Raw genomic sequence first — 14843 nt, forward strand, 5'->3', positions numbered from 1 at the left:
TAAGATTAAAGGTGATGAATGCTCCTACTATGAGTTATTTTCTTTTATTAATTCTTGTTCGGGAATTACATAAATGCAATATTGCTAAATGAGCGATACACAACACAACAGTACTGGTATTATTCCTTTATTTTGAATTAGCATAAGATGGAATAGGCCAATAATAGACCTCTAGTATATGAAAGAGTTATTGCAAGAGCTGGGACTGTTGCATATTGAAGACAAACATCTTGCCAAGTTGCCTCAATAATAAAACACTCATTGATGTAACAAATCAGCACGTGGTAGAGAGAGAGAGAGAGAGAGAGAGAGAGAGAGAGAGAGAGAGAGAGAGAGAGAGACACACACACACACACACACACACACACACACACACACACACACACACACACACACACACACACACACACACACACAGAAAGAGACAGAGACACAGGGACAGACAGACAGACAGACAGACAGACAGACAGACAGACAGACAAAGAGAGAGACAGCTAGAGAGACAAAGACAACATAGAGAGAGGAACCATACATTATTTAAATTAATTGTTAGAGCAGAATCAACTTTGTTACATCACAGGTTTACAGGAGTAAAGAAATGTGTGATTTTTTTCGTAGGCATTATTCATTGTCGTTTTTTCATGAGAAGGGAGTGGATAGAGATAGAGTACAAGCAGGAGAGAACATTTACAAATCAAAAGACAGGCTCAAATGTTTGATCCTGATATTACCTGCAGGAAAGACAAACAAATTCATATTATTAAGGTTCACCACATCATTACAGTATGTAGTACCTTTAGTCCAGCAGCTTAGTGACACAATCGTTCACTTTGTGATACAAGCACCAATTTTTGCACAAAGTTTCTTCTGGACCTACTTTTTCACAAAATCCCATTAGCCACGCCAAAAAAAATATGGCTGCCTCCTCCCCCCGTTGTAGCCTCTGAAAAAAATCAATATAGCCGCCATTTTACAGAATGGCTGCCAGCTAAAGACATTTTATGTAGCTTTTGACCTGTATTGTGATTGGATAATCCATTTTAGATTATTTTGGCATCAAAATATAGTTTTCTACCACCGTTAGTCATGCAAAAAACTACATGGCCGCCATTTTCCAAAATGGCTGCTGGCGAAAGACATTTTATGTCTTTTACCTGAATTGTGATTGGATAATCAAATTTGGATTATTTTGGCATTAACATATATTTTTACCCCCCCCCCCCCTCCCTCCCCCCCAATGTCTGGATCACAAATTGTTCTAATCGTCACATTTGCAGGCACACAGCTGTGCACTGAAGGCCAAAGCGGTAGCACTTGCATCTACTGTACCAGTCTTGCGCCCACATTTTGTCAGTTGTTCACAGCTCTGGGCAATTGGTGGGAGTGCCATCCACACTACTTGCAAATGCCATCTTCTGCTCGCCATCCACAGTTGGCAGGGCTCTCTGTATGCATTTGACATACAGTTGCCTGGCTCCAGACATAGGCAGCTTGATAAGTGGCACGCTTCACATGCTGTGCAAGAGATGCCCTTGTAGGTGGAATGGCGAGGACCTTTGCTTCCGCGCAAACAGGTGAAATCTTGCATCATCAACCCCATCAGCAGTGCTGTTTTTGTCATACATTGTAACGACAAACTTCTCAAGCATGCTGAGATCTACGTAATCTGTTACTGGGTATTGACTGAGCTTCTGGAAGACATGAGACACTTCAGGCCACACTTGCCAGGTTTGCCATGCTGTCTTTTTGCCTTTTCCATGAAAGGCTGACACATCACATCCAGTGAAAGTGTGAAAGAGAAGGATGCCAATGGATTTTCCAGGGCCTAGATTCTTGGTACTGGTAACTGGTAACCACCTGATAGACTGACCTTGACCAAATTCAATCCACACAGCTCTTCTAAGCCTGCATCCTGGAGAGTCGCAAAAGCGCTGACTGCAATAGCAAGGATATCTGTGTCACAGGCCTTAATCAACACAGATTTGTTCTTTTGCTCAACTGCATGTAGGGCATGCAGGAAGATTCTGGTATCAGCCTCTTCGTGGTTGCGAGGACTTAATCCTTCCAGGCTTTCAGTTATGTTGCAAAGAACATGTTCTCCTTTGGTCACAAACACCACATTGTCTGGACATAACATCACAATTTTGTCAGTTAGAAAGTAACCAAAAAAGCTCAGTCTTGTTGTCATTGTCCCGTTCCATAACATAAAGCTGCTGATTTAATCCCAATAGCGTGAAGTAGGCTACGTGGTTACTTCTATTTCCAGTAGTATTTCAAAATAAAACGTGTGTTGAGTTATAACATTACAAGTATAGATTAAAATAACTCTTATTTTGAAATGTGCATTTTTTTAATGGAAACCGCTTTCTGGGGGCTCCTTGACTAACGTGCGTCTGCGTCAAGCCTTTACGTTGACGTTCTCAAAAAGTAAACACCGGACGGACGTGCATGGGACATCACATTATGGAATATAAAGACTTTGGGGTAAAAGTTAATATTTACCACCACCATCCTCTCTGAAACCAAGGCAATGTGGGTCTATGGAACAAGTGTGTTTTCTTTCGTCATCTTTGTAGAAGGTGAGTAACTTAAGTAATTAATCTAATGCTGACGGAGGTGGAAAGTAACTAAGTACATGTACTCAAGTACTGTACTTGAGTATAATTTTAAGGTATTTTTTACTTGACTGGAGTATTCCAATTTGCAGTACTTTTACTTCTATTCCAATACATCTCAGAGGCAAATATTATACTTTTACTCCACGACAATTATTTGAAAACTTTAGTAACTAGTTGCTTTGTAGATTTTTATTATTATTATTAATTATTATTATTATTATGACAAAACATACATAAACCACTTCAGCCCTATTTAAACTTTGGCTATTTGAAAATAGCCGATCTACAAGCTCACTTGATTTTAGCCATGGACCCCCATCTGAAAATGTTTTGTGCCAGGGACCCCCAGAAGAGAACATTTGTCTTAAAATTAAAAAGTATAAAAACAATGTTCAAATACTGCACAAAAATAGCAGATGTACAAGCTTGCATCACGGGTGAACTGGTTTTAGAGTATTTGGTATTGTAGGCCTACAATATGGTCAAATTGGACAATATAATCAAAATCCACCCAAAAAACGCAAAATGATGTGTATCATGGTTGCAGCCATGGGGTGGGCCTGGGTGGGCCGTGGCCCACCTACATAGAAAGCTGTCCCACCCGATTTTGCAAAAAGAAAATATATATATATTTTAATAAATTTTAAATGTTTTGATAATAAATCGGTAAAATCAGGCAAAAATAAGAATTAAATAACATAACCCTAACCTAACCCTAACCCTAAAACCGAAATAAAGTTGCCAAAAACAGAAATCAAAATCCACCCAAAACCGCAAAAATTTGCCCAAAACCGCAACATTTTGTCCACCAAAAGTCCATCCCCCTCACCTTCCAAGAGCCTGTGACGCCTTGACAGGATAGGAAGAGCTGTGAGATATGGAATCAATTCACTGCCAATACTCCTAACTTCAAATAAAGGTTTCAGAACCTTGAAAACCTTTTTTGCAAGACTGAAAACTTGTTTCGAACCTCTGAAAAAAGTGTTGAATCTCTGAAAAAAGTGTTGAATCTCTGAAAAAAGTGTTGATAGGCCGAAAAAAAATGTCAAAACTCTGAACAAATATTTTACAGTGTTTCGCCAACACATTTTCAGAGTTTCAAATTTGTCACAAACACACTTTCAGAATATGCATTTTGGCACTGTTCTCCCTGGGTATTATTTTGTTTTACATGTGTGAAACCTTGTAAACTCCTGACTTAAAATAAAGGGTTCAAAAGGCTTGAAAATAATTTCAAGACTGAGAACTGGTTTTGAATCTTTGAAAAAAGTGTTGAATCTCTGAAAAAAGTGTTGAATCTCTGAAAAAAGTGTTGATAGGCCGAAAACAAAATTCAAAACTCTGAACAAATATTTTACAACGTTTCGCCAACACATTTTCAGAGTTTCAAATTTGTCACAAACACACTTTCAGAATATGCATTTTGGCACTGTTCTCCCTGGGTATTATTTTGTTTTACATGTGTGAAACCTTGTAAACTCCTGACTTAAAATAAAGGTTTCAAAAGGCTTTAAAATAATTTCAAGACTGAGAACTGGTTTTGAATCTTTGAAAAAAGTGTTGATAGGCTGAAAGTGTTTCTCAAATCTCTGCAAACACATTTTACAGTGTTTCGTCAACAAGTTTTCAGAGTTTCAAATTGGTCACAAACACACTTTCAGAATATGCATTTTGGCACTGTTCTCCTTGGGTATTATTTTGTTTTCCATGTTAGAAACCTTTTAAATGGGAATCGTTTTTGAAACTAGCAACTTTATTGTTGAAAGACTGAAAAAAAAAATCAATGGTTAAACTTTATTTTGAAACTGTGATTCAGCGTCACACACACAGCAGCACATTCTCCTCAAATCTCTGAACACACACACACACGCGCGCGCGCACACACACAGCAGCAGCGGCGGCAGAGGCATGCCATAAGTGTTGAAACTCTGCAGCATTCTGACTGCTACTCGAAACCTCGCAGGGAGGCGGGGGGGGGGGGGGGGGGGGCGGAGGCGGGAGCAGAGGCGGGGCCGTTTGAAGTCCATTCCAATCACATTTTGTATTTACTGGGCTGGGTGGGGCCAACAGCGTTCGGCCAATGACTGACGCTCACAAGGGATTGGCAGACTGCTCAGCCAATGACGGCTACAAGATAGCCTGCACGTCATCACGTTAGGAGACGTCCTAAAGAATGCGTGCTATTTTGGTGTTGTTGTGAGTGAGAAGGAATTACCAGGAACCACAGAACAGACGCACGGCACAAAATAATTGAAATTCATTTCACCAACTCCACAACATGGCTGGGATAGAGGTGAGCAATTGTATTAATACTTGTTTCGTGTTGTATGCGTTAAAGCTCTATTCATGCTTTTTGTTGAAAACTAGAGTAGAAGAGAACACATGCTTTTCCTGTTCAAAACACAACCGAACTAAGCATGAAATCGATCGAATACCAATGTCTATTTTGTATAAATCAACCACCAGCAAAGCTATTATCTATGTACTTGATACCTAACTGAGCATGTGTTTGAAATTGAACTCTTAAGTATTAGTTTAACTCTGCTACGGTGGGTCACAGAATTCATTAAGTCACCAGTTCTGGTGTAACAGCATCAGTCTCTGCAGTGCAAAGCCTGACAAAAACATTAGCTGCCGTTTTCAAAGGTTTTGTATTTGTCACGGTTTGTAATCACATCTGATCTTGTTATGAAATCATCACGGCATAGCAGTAGCCAGTACTCAGAACAGATCTTTTACTTAAGTAAAAGTAGCAATACCACAATATAAAAATACTCTGTTACAAGTAAAAGGCCTGTCTTCAAAATGTTATTTGAGTAAAAGTACAAAAGTATTGGCATCAAAATATAATTTAATCACCAAATTATTAAAATGTTTGAAAATAGCAGATCTACAAGCTCACAACACATCACTATGTGACGTTTTGTGAGCTTGTAGATCTGCTATTTTAAAATAGCCTTTGTATAAAATGGGGCTAAAGTGGTTAATTTGTTTTATAATATAATAGTTGCAAAGTAACTAATGTTTTCAAATAATTGTAGTGGAGTAAAAGTACAGTATTTGCCTCTGAGATTAATGGAGTAGGGTTAAGAGTAGTTGCAAATTGTAAATACTCTAGTAAAGTAGAAAGTAACAAAAAATGTACTTAAGTACATGTACTTAGTTACTTTCCACCACTGGCAGTGACGGCCATTTTCTGATTCCATTTTTCCAGACCACATACATTTTTCCCAGTAGAGATTTCCAAAAATATTTATATAAATAATTTTAAGCCTAGAATCAAGCCATCCAGGAAGCTGGTCAATCATGACCATAACACATTTGATTCTGTGGAAAAAAATGAATCGTAAGATGTACTATATTTAATAAATACCCTTTTTATGTTGTTGTGGCATGTTTTTATTGTTTCAGCCCTTTTGGTGAACTCTCATTCTATGTGTCCATATGGGACAAAACTCATTGTGTTGTGTACTTTGTTATTGATGAATTGGTAACATAACATTTTTCTTGCAGGACGGCGAAGTCCGGAGCAAAGCCCAGGTACGATACTATACAATATACTTTATTGTCTCTGTGGGTAAACATGTCTGGGAGTGGACTCGTGCTGCACACACATGGCTACCTACATAGTAAGGGGAAAAAACAACTACACATAAACCAAGTAGCACATGCCATAGCAAATCACAACCATGAATTACACGTATAGATTAACCAGTGATAAGAATAACATGAAGCTGTCATACAATCCCTGTAGACTCCAACAGCAATAAGATTTTGATTGAGGTATGTCAAAATCAATTTTTAAAACTGTCGTTTGTTACTCTCTATTGTCTGCCGTAGAGCAAGAGCTCCTAATCTGTGTGGAGAATATGAGGTGGTCAATAACAAAATTCGAATGAACAGTCTGCCAATGTATTGTTTATACATCGAAGATGTAACAGCGTTCAAGTATATGTCAGCTTTTTATTTCTCTCCTGATTGTATGAAATAGTTATCCCTCAGACATGGGACCCTGAAGAAGGCAGCTTTTCTGTCCGAAACGTTGGTCTTTGTCTCGTGTCCACAATAAAATGCATCGGCAGCTAAGAGTGTATACTCTATTATTATTTAGTGTTTATTCCGTTGGCCGGCACCTCACAAGGACCGGTGTGTTGTGCACCTTTTTGATAATCCCTCAGACAAGAACATTTATTTTCTATCCACTCACTAAAGAGCTGGAGAGACGGAGCTATTCAACACTCATTTTAACAAAGCTAACACTTAACGGCCCATTTAACCTGATCATATACCTCAGTAGTTTAAAAAAATGTATAACACCACGCTTTTCAGAATTATGGAGTTGTCTTACATTTATTTAGCTAAACTATTCAGCTACTGTACATGGCATTGACATTAGAGGTCAAAACTATAGCTAAACTTCTGTAGAAGAACATGATGTAGCACTGAGCAGCCTCCAGCCTAAATACTTTCACTATGAAGTTGTACTGACTTCATTCATTTGTTCCTCCTGAGATGTATTGATCTGTCTTTTAATTTAATGTCAAATTTCTGTGACAACTAGGTCATGATTGAGCTCATCACCTGGCCATCAGCAACCGAGGATGAAGAGGACGAGGACTATCCACTTGAAACGAGATCAAGGATTGGAACCTACCTTAGGCAGTTCATTGAAACAGGTATATCATGTCCATATAGAAGATACGTTTTAAGAGGGTTACTGTCCCCCATCAGTGGTTCTCAAACGTTTTTGTCTCAGGGCACCCCTGTAAATAACGTTTTCATCCACGGCACCCCTGAATTACATTGTTACTGTGTAGCTCCTTACATTTGTCATATTACACTACGTAAATATTTCCCTCTAAGATACAATATGTCACAAGACAATCTTGAGAGAATATCTGTTTCCATTAGGATAAATAACTTAATACTTGACGTTTAACCACTTGAACACCAGCATCCCTTTTCTGGAGGGAACATACACCAAAATGAGCAGATCTACAAGTTCTACGAGTAGATCTGCTATTTTGGGGGAAGAGATTTGGATTGAAAAAGAACGCACAAAGTGCAACTCAGGTCCGTTTTTACTAAGTAGACCTTTAGAGGGTCTAAGTGGTTAAACTGAAGTGATATTGATCAATTCCAAATATTATCAAATTATTATGCGGCACCCCTGGACTTGGGTCACGGCACCCACTTTGAGAAACGCTGGTCTACATTATATCGTGCGGCTGGCGAGTGGCGACTTCGTTTTTCTTTCCCTCCTTTACATTGGCGCCCAGCTTAAAGCTACAATATAGGATTTACTATCTAATCTGTATGGTAGAGTATGTTAATACAATATAACAGACGGTACCCCGGATTGGACATTAGATGCTCGGCCATAATTACTGTACTTCAGATATCATTGCAATTACCTCTCAATCTGTAGATAAATGCTCTAGTTCTAAAGTTGTGATGAAATTATTAACAATTGTACCTGGGCTGAAACTTAGCGAACAGCAACCAAGCCCATCATTTTCCAAATCACCTTGATCAGTTACCATTATATTACACACATGGTTTCAAAGATTTAAGTTTGTGATGGTTACTCTTTCCTGCAGTACAACTGAAATGTTGTTTCATTAATATGAAGGTATGATAATAATTAAACGCATATTAGTAAGCTTTCCTTTTTTTCGTCTAGCTCCAGCAGACTCTCTTGATGACCTTCTGAAGTTTTGGACTGGCTGGGGGGTCCTCCCTGGGCCTGGGGGGCTCATAGTGGAGGTCATGAGTAGGCAGTTCCCAACATCCCGTACATGCTTCGCGACCCTCCGTCTCCCAGGCCATTTCAAGACTTATGAAGATTTTGAAAAGGCTCTTCAAGCATCCATCAGCACAGTCAACACTGGTTTTGGAATGCACTAATGCCGTCTCCTGGTTGCTCTTAATGTCATCGTTCCCTCTGATTTAAGCAATGCTTTTATTTTTTCTTTAAACACTGCCTGGTGTATTTTGTAGTCCAGTTCACCCTGTCTCAAGCCTTGGAGGTGGAAGGTTACAAACCCAATATGCTGGTAGTCTCATCTCAATGTCTTAATTACAACACATCACTGCTGCCTAAGGACTCCTTCCCAAAGCACATGTGTTTTGCCTGGCTTTAACAGGACAGTTTCTCTCTTTCTCTGATCTGTTTTATTTCCCTATTGTAAGGCTAACACTTGAACTTCAACAGACAGGAACATTGTACTGGTCCCTTGTTTAAAATCAGATGCACTTTAGGGGAAAGATGTTTTTAATGTTCTCTGATCTGTTTATTTCCCTTTTACTGTTGCCTTGTTTACAAACTGTTGTTGTTGCTGAAAACCCTGGGTAATGTAGCCTGGGATCCAGCCTGATTCACTACGTTCGGCAGATTTCTTTTAAGCGAAGTGAGAGAAAAAGAGAACCAGCCGAACGTAGTGAATCAGGCTGGATCCCAGGCTACTGTTGTTAATACACTTTAGGGTAAAGATGTTATGGATCTGGAATGGTGCATAGCAGTGGTGGACATTTTCCATTATTCCAGACCCCATTCACTCATAGAGATTTCCAAAAATATTTATATCAATTAATTTAAGCCTATAATCAAGCCATCCAGGATCCTGGTGAATCATGACCATAAAAGGTTTGATTCTGTTAAGAAGGGGAAAAAATGAATATATACATTTTTCCCTCTTATTCACAGAATCAAATGTCTAGGCTTAAAATAATTGATATAAATATTTTCTGAAAACGTAATGTGGTCTGGATCGCTGGAACCAGAAAATGGCCTGTTATGCCCTTAGCACTTTTATAGATGCACTATTTTTGAAAATTGGCTTTTTTGAAGGCCCTGACTGACTTGTTGTTTGTATTTCAAAATAAAAAAATACACTGTTCAGGAAATGTGTTCTGCTCAGCATGTTTTTAGTCACAGTATTTTGTTAGTTAGACTTCAAATAGCCAAAGTATGGCTGAAGTGGTTAATGTATGTTTTGTAAAATAGGAAATACTCCAGTAAAAATAACTAATTATACTTGTACGGTACAGAGTAAACATACTCAAGTTACTTTCCACCACTGAAAGTAAGCATGTCCTATCAACAGTGATATGAACATATAGATAAAAGTATCTATGTACACTGTTTACTTCTAATGACAACCAACAGCTACAGTGTTACTACAGTGACAGTGTGTATTGTACAGTCTCAGCTGCAACAATGTTATGACAAATTTGTCAGTATAGTCCAGCAGCCGCTGATCTAGTCCATTCCTATCACATTTTGTGATTTACTGGGCTGGGTGGGACCAACAGCGTTCGGCCAATGAGTGACACTCACAGGGGATTGGCAGACTGCTCAGCCAATAACAGCCACATTGCCAAGGCTTTATGTCATCACGTTAGCATGCACAGCAGACATTAAAGAAATAGGACAACTTTATTTACCCCTATTGCTGTGTTTTGTCTTGTGTATGTGTCAGATACCATGAAGCAAGCACATTACTGTTCTTTCTGAAATTATATTTAGGGGTCCAAGCTTAAAATGCTTGTGTTTGTTACATTAAATCTCATGTTTAGGACCTGCAAAATCCAGAAATGGACTGGGAGGATGGCCTGATGACCCCCGAGACCTCTGTTGGAGTTCAGGTCCCAGAATTTCCGGTGCCCATCTCTGACGAAGATCTGTCAGCACTTCAGTCTGCAATTGACCCTCTAGCAGATGATGACTCAAATTGCTATAACCTTTATAACCAGGTGCTAGCTTTTGTCACAGAAACACTACAATATGACATGGATTAAAGTTCTCATTTCATTAATTTCGATTCCATACTAGAAACCAGCATGTCTTCAATGGAAGCATGTTGCGCACCTTAAATTTTAGACACATTGAGAGCTTGTAGGTATTTTTTTGTGATTATTTTAAGATTAGAGCATTTGAAGTGTTCAAACTAGCAATATGTTCAAAAGCATCTTCCATACAACTATAGTCTCGGATGTTTCATTTAAAAGCAAAGGTTAAAGCCTCAATCTGTGATTTCTTCACCTGGTTGGCAGTAGCCTATGTAGAACAGCAGGAACTATATTACTAGAACATCATAATTTCACATATTGTGTTAATTGTTTAGGAATGAGCACTGATGGTGTTGGGGGGCTCCTTTCACACTGTTTCACAAATCGCACCTTAGGACGTGTCCCCGGACCCCACTTTGAGAACCAATGGATGAAGTAGTACGAAAGACTGTAACAATAAGACTTTGTAAATAAATAAAAGCTCAAATGCAACATTGAATGTACAGTATTGTCTTTACCGTTCATTATGAATATAAATTTCAGAATCTGTTATCATTGTCTGTTTTCTTGGGTGGCTAGAGAGGAATTTTTGCTTTGTACACATGGACTACTGGTACTGGTGCTGCTACCTGTATACCTACAGGACAGTTACCTTCTTATGTTAAGTTAACTGGCAAAGCCAAAGCCCCTTTTTTGGCTGAAGTGGGAAAAATGGTATATCTTCTTTTGTATTGGTCCAAAATATTGTCTATATATATATACGTTAATGAAACCACCTGCTGATCAGCATTGAGCAACTATATTTTAGGGGGGTATATGTGACCATACCTCTACTACAAAAGACATAACCATTTATTGGCCAATTAAAGTCCCAACAGGACCGATTGGGGTAACTTTGGGTATTCATTTTTTTCTAATGGTGGTTTTAAGTCATTCAATGCTTTAATAACAATAACAAGAATCAGGTAATTTTATTAGAATACATGGATGTTTGGAGGTATAAGCACAGCTTTCATTCCTATATGGTTTCTCTCATTTAGAAGAAAAACATACATTCCTGTCAAATATGACTAGGATGCTATTAAACAATAACCAGTGGTTGGTATGGAGATATCTAGTACAGTTTTATTTCAAATGAGATTTCTTTAGATCCCTCCCCTGAAAAAGACAAATTAGGTTATTCTGAATGGGAGTTAGGTGATTCACCAGGATCCTGGATGGCTTGATTATAGGCTTAAATTAATTGATATAAATATTTTTAAATCTTTATGAGTGAATGGGGTCTGGAACGATGGAAAATGTCCACCACTGCTATGCACCATTCCAGATCCATAACATCTTTACCCTAAAGTGTATTAACATCAGTAGCCTGTGATCCAGCCTGATTCACTACGTTCGGCGGGTTCTCTTTTTCTCTCACTTCGCTTAAAATACATCTGCCGAACATAGTGAATCAGGCTGGATCCCAGGCTACTGACTGTCCTGTTAAAGCCAGGCAAAAACACATGTGCTTTGGGAGGGAGTCCTTAGGCAGCAGTGATGTGTTGTAATTAAGACATTGAGATGAGACTACCAGCATATTAGGTTTGTAACCTTCCACCTGTAAGGCTTGAGACAGGGGGAACTGGACTACAAAATACACCAGGCAGTGTTTAAAGAAAAAATAAAAGCATTGCTTAAATCAGAGGAAACGATGACATTCAGAGCAACCAGGAGACGGCATTAGTGCATTCCAAAACCAGTGTTGACTGTGCTGATGGATGCTTGAAGAGCCTTTTCAAAATCTTCATAAGTCTTGAAATGGCCTGGGAGACGGAGGGTCTGGAAGCATGTCTGGGATGTTGGGAACTGCCCACTCCTGACCTCCACTATGAGCTCCCCAGACAGGACCTCCCATGCAGTCCAAAACTTCAGAAGGTCAACAAGACAGTCTGCTGGAGCTAGACAAAAACAAGAGAAAGCTTATTAATATGCGTTTAATTATTCATACCTTAATATTAATGAAACAACAGTTCAGTTTTACTGCAGGAAAGAGTAACCATCACAAACTGAAATCTTTGAAACCATGCGTGTAATATAATGGTAACTGATCAAGGTGATTTGGAAAATGATGGGCTTGGTTGCTGTTCAATAAGTTTCAGCCCAGGTACACTTGTTAATAATTTCATCACAACTTTAGAACTAGAGCATTTATCTACAGATTGAGAGGTAATTGCAATGATATCGGAAGTACAATAATTATAGCAGAGCATCTAATGTCCAATCTGGGGTACCGTCTGCTTCAAATAACTTTGATATTGTCAACCAGGTGTCCTACCGACTCCAGGGTACTCTAAATGTCTCAATGGAAGAGTAGGGAGACTACTTCCAACCACTGCACAATGCACATGTACTAGTTATATTGTATTAACATTCAATAGCATACTTGATTTAATATGTTGACAGTTATATTGTATTAACATATTCTACCATACAGATTAGATCAAGTAAATCCTATGTTGTAGCTTTAAGATGTGTGCTAATGTAAAGGATAATAAGTGGCCAGTCACATGATAGAATGTAGAGAACTAATTTGCATTTCCATTACCAGTAACCCTCTTAAACATTATCTTCTATATGGACATGATATACCTGTTTCAATGAACTGCCTAAGGTAGGTTCCAATCCTTGATCTTGTTTCAAGTGGATAGTCCTCGTCCTCTTCATCCTCGGTTGCTGATGGCCAGGTGATGAGCTCAATCATGACCTAGTTGTCACAGAAATTTGACATTAAATGAGACACAGATCAATACATCTCAGGAGGAACAAATGAATGAAGTCAGTACAACTTCAGAGTGAAAGTATTTAGGCTGGAGGCTGCTCAGTACTACATCATGTAGGTAGGTAGCTATGTGTGTGCAACATGAGTCCCAGACATATTTATCCACACAATAAAGTATATTGTATGGTATCGTACCTGGGGGCTCAACCCGACCATTTTTGGGAAGACAGTTTCAGCCACATCCTTCCGCCCCGTCAGTATTGGCCACACTCCAGTTTCCTTTAATCCCTTCCTCAGCTGTCGGACTTGAGGAGTTGTTCTACCCAGAACCTGCATTGCAACACAATACACACATTTGCAAAAATGTTAAGAAAACAGAGAATTTGGGCAAACGTTAAAAGATGGCTGGTTCTGTAACATCACAGCTTCTGAGCTCCTTTGGAACAAACAAATAAAAATAGATTACATAGGTCATAGGACTCATAATGGTTTAATAAACTGGTTCACCATTGACAAAGAACTCACTTCAATCTCCATGATACCTCCCATGAGATTAAAATGACTGTTTAACTACCATCATCAGAAATGTGAATTGCAAGGGGGGACATGTTAACCTTCATGATACTTCTGTGCCAATTTCAAATGCATTCATCTTCTAAATACTGCAATTGGGAGTATTGCAAGTTGATAATTACTGTTATTTATACTACCACCAAGGCTGCACCATGGTGCAAAATGGACCAGTTACTGGCTAAGTAAGTTGTAATATTTCTGCTTTAATGTAATGGTATGTAACACAATACATTGTATTCTGTTCATCAAATTGTTGTATTTGACCTGTAATAAGTGTATTCTTTATACTCATGAAAAACTCATTCAAGGAGTTAAACTGTTGCAACCATTATCCTGCTCACAGCATTATTAGCCTCACTACAGTAGGTATTGAGTTAACTGGTTAGCTAGCGTGTCTTCTATTACTGTGAACACACAGATAATGCCATTTAGTGTGATTTCAGTGTGCTGTAACCAGATTTGTTACTGCTTCAGTTGATATTATTTCAGTGTGATGACAATGTTACTTTAGTTCATTTAAACCGTTTATGTTTAGTATTCATGTAGATATTATTTACAGTCGTCTATTTACAGTCGTCATGCTATAGTTAATATTGTTTATCAACATTATTCATGTTTCTTTCTACATTCTTACCACTTGTTGCAGAAGTGTCTGATGAATATACTTTCGGTTTTCATCAGTCAGTGGTGGCAGTTGAAACTGGTCAGTAAGGTGTCCGACATCCGATTTCTGGTCCTCCGACAGCTCCTCGTTGCCCTCCAGCTGTAGCAGAGAAGAAAAGGCCTCCGTTAGAAAGGCCACACTGAACCTACCTCATAATTGTGTTTAATACCTCAGGGTCACACCGACCTTACCCGATCTTTCATACTAGTTCACTCTGATCACAGGTCTCATTGAATTAAGCTAATATATATGTCACAGGGTGAATGGAGAACCAGGTAGATTGAAGACAGAGCGCTCGTTTTTAGGCACAGGGCTTCGGGGCGAGGCGGGGCTTTTAGCGAGGCTCGCGAGGAGGAGAAGGAGGACGCTGCGAGGCGGGGGTTTATTACGTGAGGCTCGCGAGGAGGAGCTCCTCCTCGCGAGCCTCACGTAATAA

The 14843-nt window shown here is 39.0% G+C and overlaps 2 protein-coding genes across 2 annotated transcripts; one reads left to right on the plus strand and one right to left on the minus strand.

The window, feature by feature from the left end:
* Positions 1-4825: 4825 nt before the first annotated feature.
* On the plus strand, positions 4826-10108 carry LOC308088144 (uncharacterized protein; the record flags this gene model as incomplete). The annotated part of the gene is made up of 6 exons (XM_080432520.1): positions 4826-4911; positions 6132-6158; positions 7180-7294; positions 8302-8391; positions 8619-8674; positions 10100-10108. The coding sequence occupies exons 1-6, from the start codon at positions 4897-4899 to the stop codon at positions 10106-10108; spliced, it is 312 nt and encodes a 103-aa protein (XP_080288646.1). The 5' UTR covers positions 4826-4896.
* Positions 10109-11618: 1510 nt separating this feature from the next.
* LOC308088153 (uncharacterized protein) lies at positions 11619-14610 on the minus strand (the record flags this gene model as incomplete). The annotated part of the gene is made up of 5 exons (XM_080432529.1): positions 11619-12349; positions 13041-13155; positions 13366-13500; positions 14378-14506; positions 14599-14610. 5 exons carry the CDS (start codon positions 14608-14610, stop codon positions 12132-12134), a joined length of 609 nt encoding a protein of 202 aa, XP_080288655.1. The 3' UTR covers positions 11619-12131.
* Positions 14611-14843: the final 233 nt, after the last annotated feature.

The sequence above is a fragment of the Gymnoscopelus braueri genome (assembly GCF_963280865.1).
Source record: "Gymnoscopelus braueri genome assembly, chromosome: 1".
Lineage (NCBI taxonomy): Eukaryota > Metazoa > Chordata > Actinopteri > Myctophiformes > Myctophidae > Gymnoscopelus > Gymnoscopelus braueri.